The sequence below is a fragment of the Populus euphratica genome, unplaced genomic scaffold, assembly GCF_000495115.2.
Source record: "Populus euphratica unplaced genomic scaffold, PopEup_1.0 scaffold95.1, whole genome shotgun sequence".
In the NCBI taxonomy this organism is placed as follows: Eukaryota; Viridiplantae; Streptophyta; class Magnoliopsida; order Malpighiales; family Salicaceae; genus Populus; species Populus euphratica.
Window position 1 is genome coordinate 1,565,865 of NW_011499885.1, and position 7,318 is coordinate 1,573,182.

General features: G+C 28.8%; 1 protein-coding gene across 1 annotated transcript; it reads right to left on the bottom strand.

Moving 5' to 3' along the window:
* Positions 1-449: 449 nt before the first annotated feature.
* Positions 450-2,427, bottom strand: LOC105130231 (G-type lectin S-receptor-like serine/threonine-protein kinase SD1-1). The gene is made up of 5 exons (XM_011032637.1): positions 2,125-2,427; positions 1,839-2,049; positions 1,491-1,728; positions 1,259-1,409; positions 450-1,091 (listed from the first exon to the last, which is right to left on the bottom strand). The coding sequence occupies exons 1-5, from the start codon at positions 2,398-2,400 to the stop codon at positions 786-788; spliced, it is 1,182 nt and encodes a 393-aa protein (XP_011030939.1). The 5' UTR covers positions 2,401-2,427; the 3' UTR covers positions 450-785.
* Between the last annotated feature and the right edge of the window lie 4,891 nt (positions 2,428-7,318).

Sequence of the window (7,318 nt, forward strand, 5' to 3'; positions counted from 1 at the left end):
CACAGTTAGACCAGTTGATGCACTTGATTGTTGAGGTTGAAACGGAGGCATCATCCAAAACTATTTATTTATGGCATTAGAGATTGTTAAGCTTTTTTCAAATGACCTGTGAACTTATCATGAATCAAAGCTATCTTAGCGTATTGGAAGTGATGCTGCTTGCTGTTCTTGTTAATAGCTAATGCACTGAAACACCATTTTCATGTATTGTTCAGAGCAGAGGTGGAAAGCAGAGCAAAGACAAAACGGAAGGTTAAAATAAACAGGCAGGCAAGAAAAAGATTCACAATAATCATAATTTCATTGTAGTATATGATAACCTAATAACGATTGACTTGACTGTTTCAATAAAATTGCAAAACACAACAGTATGTGTCGTCCGACAAAATCTAGAGGAAGGTGCTCATTGTTGAGAATGGATGAAGATAAAATAATAAATAAACAATTAATACCAAGAGGCTAATTATTATAAAAATTCATGTAGCACAAGTCACAATGAAGGGAAAAGAGGAACAAAATGAGTAAAGCCTACCATGAAAATGAAGCTTACACAAACCAGGAAGTTATCATGTCTGATCCATCGCAAGCAGGAGTGGCCAGCTTGGCTGGTATTGATGAACTGATTATTCTCTTAAGATATATATAGCTCTATGATGCCATTTTGGAATGGTAGAACCGGTAGAAAACAAGATTGGATATCAGCAAATAGAATTTCTGAAACCATGAAATCTTATTGATTGACTTAGTCTTATCTCTCTCTTTTACTTGAATTTTCAAGTGACGAGTTACCGTGCCTCTAGTGATGTCAAACTAGCTTCATTTGCTGAGTAAACATTGTTCCGGCTAGATGAGGTATCCTGCTCAAGTGGGTTTCTTCCGATGAAAAATCCAGGCTGTTTAGGCTGAGGCAATGGATTCTCATTGCCTAATATTTGAACAATAGTCGGCATGTTTGGCCTGTCTTCGGGTCGTTGTTGCACACATAATAAAGCCACATGAATGCATCTTAGCACTTCAGACACATTGCTAGAGTTGGCCAAGCATTCATCGATCAATTCCAAGGGTGTCCCTTTAATCCAAAGTATCCATGCCTAAGGAAAAGAAAAAAAGCAGTATCTTTTATTAACTGCAGAAGCATCCTTGATGTAACTAAGGTACCATGGCATGCCTTTTGACGAGTCTGAAAGAAACTGAGCAGTATAATATCACCTCTCGGTTAATAAAGAATATATATTTACATGTATCAATGGAAGCTTACATGCCCAAGAAGGTTGAGGTTCTGGTCCGGGTGACGAAATCCCCGGTTTTTGTTTCCACTCACTATCTCCAGGACTAGGACACCAAAGCTAAAGACATCGGTTTTCACAGAAAGGTGTCCATTTGATGCATACTCAGGAGACATGTAGCCACTGAAGAACATTAATAATAATAAAAAACAGAAATCTTAGAACACAAAGGAAAATCTTCAAGGCTAGATTATGGACACTTACTATGTTCCAACCACCCTATGAGTATTGGCCTCCGTTTGATCTCCACGAAACATTCTAGCCAGGCCAAAGTCTGAAATTTTTGGGTTTAGCTCATTATCTAGTAAAATGTTGCTGGCTTTGATATCTCTATGGATTATTCTCAGCCTGGAGTCTTGGTGGAGATAAAGAAGCCCTCGAGCAATTCCAACAATAATGTTCATGCACTTGCTCCAATCCATTAATTTTCTTCTTGTCTGGTCTGATCAATTTCTATCCATGTTAGTCAAATAACTTCAATTCTTACAGAAATAAAAATATAGATGATAACAGATCAAAAACAAAGTGCTGTTGATTCAGCCATGTGCTCACCAAAAATAAAGAAGTCCAAACTTTTGTTAGGCATGTATTCATATATTAACATTTTTTCATCTTCATGGATGCAGCACCCAAGAAGCTTTACGAGATTGCGGTGTTGAAGTTTAGCTATTAATATAACTTCATTTTTTAACTCGTTCAATCCTTGACCAGAACTCTTCGAAAGTCTTTTCACTGCTATTTCTTGTCCTTCTGCCAATATTCCCTAAGTTATCATCAACATTCTTCAGTTAGTTTCATGTTAGATGATGGTTTGAACAGGTAGGTGACTTTTTTTTACCTTATATACTGGTCCAAAACCACCTTCTCCCAGCTTGTTTCTGCTTGAAAAATTACCAGTGGCATTTGCAACGGCGCTCAAATAAAATATCGGTAACTCCATGTCTTCTTTCCTTACATCCTTGAAGTTATCATTCATTCTAAATTTCTTCCTCCGTATGCAAAAGATCATTCCCAACATTAGCATGCCCATGCCAAATACAACGGTGCTGGCAATTATCCCTGCTTTCTTCTTCCCATTGTTGTTCCCTTTTTCCACGGCTACTCCTGAATACATACAAGTATATTTAGAAGACCCCAAACATATTCCCTAGTTCAAGACTTGCATCTTAAATAAAAGTTGAATTAAAGTTAATTTTAAAGGATAATATTTAAAAATTTAATTTTGGTATTAAAATTTGTTATTTTTTTAATCTTTTTTTTTACTATAAAGAAAGAGGAGATTGCTGAATTCCAATATAAATAATGTTTTTGTTAAAAATGATTTTGATTATTAAAATAATTAATTTTTATGTTAAATAATTTTATATAATAAAATGAGTTAAAAATTGGTATTATTTTCTTTTTTCTACCTTGAAAATATCTTTAAAAAACATAATAAATTGATTTAACAATATTTAAAAATATTTCTAGATGCTCCGAGTAGAAGATAAGTTTCATAATTCTATTTTAAATCCTTTTCTAAATCAAACTAAGTTATAGCAGTCTTCACCTACGTGACGCCCAACCATTTTTTTATTTGCACACGAAATTTTCAATTAAGAGTTTCGGATTTCAAAGCTGATCGTTTCATTAAAAGAAAAATTGTCTTAAGATTAATTCTATTTTACTTGTTCCAATCTAGATTACTTTACTCGGTCTTTCTTTGTTATTTTATTTGTTTGCATATCTTGTCCTTGGACAAAAAGACCATTAAGCTGTTCAAGATAAAAAAATTATAAAAGCTCAAAAGTCAACAATATGGACTTATTTTTTTTATCTAGATCAATTGACTAATAGATTGTGTGTGTTTTGGATGGACGGTAATTTTTTTTTTTAGTTTTGTTTTTTAAAATTCACATAAAAAGTATGTTTGTTTAATTTTTAGGAGAGGTTTATACTTTAAAAATATTTTCCTTTAAAAAAAAATATTACACTTCCAAGCCAAACACACTCTCAACAGGAGTGTGACGTTGACGACAAACAGTTTTCTTGGCAGTCAAGAACAGAACAACGCATTTCAATTTGCAGCACAAGCCACTCCAGAAAGATAAATTACTTTGGATTTTGACGTTGATGAATTTGAGGTGCAGCTCTTGATTAAAATGTTGTTTTTGTTACGCAACCGAGTGCCAAGAAATCTTCAAAGTGACCAGCAGAGTAGGTCTTGAATATTCCTTGTAGCTTCCAGGATAGGTCCTAATTAGCCATGCAATTTCCATAACTAGATACTGTGATGGGATTTGCCTCGCATAAAGATGCGAGGCAATCCATTTTCTTGCGAATTCGTAGATTCAAAAAATTTAAAAAATTGTTACATTCTTTTTTCAGTTTTTTTTTATTATTATTATTGTGTGTGTGAACATGGATATGCTCGTTGAAATGTGTAATAGAAGTTTGTATATATTATTTTGGACTTTGGCTTATAAATATTTATAAATCTTAATGTTGAATATGTGTGAATATTTATTTAGTTGTTTTTCTATGCCAGGTTAAATAATATTTTTTTTAAGAGTAAATTTGAGCTAGAACAACATAACTTGAGCATGTGTGTGTTATGGCCATCAAGCGTTTTTTTTTTTTGAAATATCATTAAATAAAATAAACCAAAACCTAATTAATATTGTCATCTTCTTAGGTTTAATGGTCATATTTTAATAATTATGGTTAAGTTTTATTGCTAGGCCAATGTTTTAAATCATTATCCTAGATTTTAATAGTCTTCTAGTATAAACACATACCTAGTTTAGATAAATTATAAGCATATAAGCTGATAAATATAATTTTTCATTGAATACATATCTAGTTTAAATAATTATTATCTTTTTTTATTATATAATTAGTCTTTTATCTAGAACCTCTAAAAACTAATTAGGGTTTTCTAGTTATCATAGAATTAGGTGGTAACCTTTTTTTTCTAGTTTTATCCCTATCATCTCCCTGTAATATATATGAAAAAAATATCTAAAATGTGAGGACTAAGATAATTGTTAATATTTTTTAGGAGTAAGAGGAAAACAAAATAAATTGAAAAATGATGAAGTTGAACCAAGGATGAGTAAAAGTGAAAAAAAAAAATTGGTGCTGAATTTTTATTGTACTTAATAAAAAATAAACATCGAAACTACTCTATAACTAAAGATTTCAAAGATTTCAAGATCAATCCTTGTAATATTTGTATAGAAACACAAAAATATCAACTCAATAGAAAACCTCTTCTTGAAATAATTGTAAGTCTAAACTAATTTAGACTCCTTTTATTTCACTTTATAAAAAGAAAAAAAAAAGACATTCATTCTTAACAGAGAATTACCCTCAAATAAAAAAAAAAAAAAGGCATTAGTCTAGAGATGAATAATGCTTCTAGCACCAAGGATTCATTCAATTAAATCAATGAGCAAGTCCTATGTATCTGTCTAGACCAATAATCAATAGAGACAAAAACTCCCTTGTAAAAGCCACTTGGAGATGAAATGAATGTCTCGGTCTAAAACAAGTTCATACTTTATTTTAACCAATGAGTCAATATTGATCGAAGAAAAGAAAAATTCAATCAATAATAAGAATGACATAAAATAACATATATAATAGTGAATGTAGATATATATGTTGTAGAAATAATATTATTAACACTTTTTATTGAATATTATTATTTTCATTGACTATATAAAACTAAAAACAATATTACAGATCTACTAAATAAAGGTTTTTTTGAAAGAATTTATATATAATTCATGGAGGAAAATAGACCGAAAGCCTTTAAAAATGAAAGAATATAATGATAATAACCTTAATTAGTTGATTCAAAGGGAAAACTTAGTTATGTAATATTATAAATAGCACTAAGAAATTATCATTTCATGCATATTTCTATAATGAAAAAGGTGTTAGTTGTAGCTTGATAAAAGATGAGTTGTGCTCATAATAGTTTTTATTTATTTATATACCAAGTAGAGTATAGTAAAATATTTCTAATAAATAATTATTTATATGAGTAAAAATCATAAGTGTTTTATTGAGAATTTATAACAGATTGAATTCTCTAAAACACCTATCAAGAATTGTTCAAGATCAAAATTAATTCAACAACAAGAACCAAAAAAAATATTTAGACAAAGAATCAAATGAGTATTATTATCTAGATTTACATAAAATGATGAATAGTTTAAGATATTGTGTTCATTAAATAGTTGAGTAAACATGGTAATATATTACTATTAAAGGTTCAAAGTTAAGAATTATTTATTCTAAAATAGTGATCCATTAAATCATTATATCTATATAAGTTTTCAAATATTTAAATATTAGTAAGCATATTTGATATCAAATTAAAAGTGATATCTAAGGTTAAACCTTATTAGAAATTATTCTTTAAAAAAAATTCTTTAACATGGAACACAAATATAATTAAAATAAATTATAAGTAAATAAAAAAAATAATGTAAAAAAAACATTTGATTAACATGTTATGTTTTTTTATGAAACTCTAAAACTTTTATTCTATATTATAAGAATACAAGTTTTTTCAATAACTTATTAAGTGAAAAGTTAAACACTTAAAAATAAGCTCGTAAAGTAAGAAATCTTTTGGTAAGGAAAAAGACAAATAATATAATCTTTGAAGATAATTTATTCTGTTTTTTTATATATATTCTATGCGCTTCAACACTATACTAAATTATTTGTTATGGCTTTTTTATTTTTAAAATTATAAAATTATTGTATATGTGGCAGGGGCGGAGCTAGGCATATTTTACAGAGAGGTCAAAATTAATATAATAATATATATTATTAAAAAAATTATTTATTTAAATAAATAAATAAATAAAAATTAAAATATTTTGCAAGAACACGAGCCCTGCTTGCCCTCCTGTTTCCGCCCTGTGTGGCTGGATTCCACATTGGTCTAATAAAAAACAAGTATAATTATTTCCTTTCCTATTGTTAATTGACTTCACAAATAAATACCTTCTAATTTCATTGATCTCAGGGTCTCATATGTTCATATATATATATATATATATTATGATCAAATTGTTTACTGATTCTCGTTTACTAAGTCAATTGAATGGTTATTAACATATAATATTGTTAGAAAGGATTGCCTTGATTAAGTTATGACTACCGCAACAGAGCGTGCCGTGTTGTTGGAGAAGGATTACGTTATGGAAAGTACGAATTCACATCAGCCATACATGTTCCTGGCGATTGAAGAAGTTGTAAGCTTACGTATATCAAAATGAAAACCCTAGCCTTACTTGTGTAATTAAATTCCAAGAGGATTGAGGTAAGGGTTTATGATTTTTGTTTTTTGTTTGGTTACCTCAACTTGAACTTCAAGTCAGGTCATGTAAATAAAAATTTCTATGATTTTTGAACTCTATATGAATATTATGCTGATATTCTTAAATAAGAAGATAAATTTAGTATCTTGAAAATAATTTGTTTGGATGTCTTAGTGTGAACAATTATAATTAGTGATTTTTTTATGAATTAAAACCTGTAATTACGACTCGTTGGGTAAGAAGTGAGATAAGAATTTATAAAATCATGATAGAAATCTCATCACCTAAAATGTAAAAGAGTCTTGTTTCCTATCTCCTCCTTCCTCCATTCTTAGTCATTTCTTCAATTAACTTGTTAGATATTTATTTTGGATTTATAAAAGGGAAAATCACTATAATCTTTTTTATAGTTTAATTATTTTTACACTTGTTTTTTATAGTTTTTTAAAAAATATAATTTATATTATAAACTTTGTTATACGCTTCAATTTACATCTTAAATCATTTTATAATTTAGTATATTTTACACTTACCAATAATTTAAACTATAATTTTTTAAAAACAATGATAATAAACGACTAAACAATATAATGATTATGGCAATTTTTCTTTTATATAATTATAAAATATAATTAAAAAGCTCAGCTATCATTTCATTACACTTAGAGACAATGTTAATTGCACTATGAGCTAATAGTGAATAAAAAATGT

Excerpts from the sequence above, each read along its gene's own strand:
- LOC105130231 (XM_011032637.1), bottom strand. The coding sequence starts at position 2,400 with ATGTATTCAGGAGTAGCCGTGGAAAAAGGGAACAACAATGGGAAGAAG. Across the intron at positions 1,729-1,838 it reads TTTGGACTTCTTTATTTTTG|ACCAGACAAGAAGAAAATTA; the intron begins GTGAGCACATGG and ends GAAATTGATCAG. Across the intron at positions 1,410-1,490 it reads CATAGGGTGGTTGGAACATA|TGGCTACATGTCTCCTGAGT; the intron begins GTAAGTGTCCAT and ends AATGTTCTTCAG.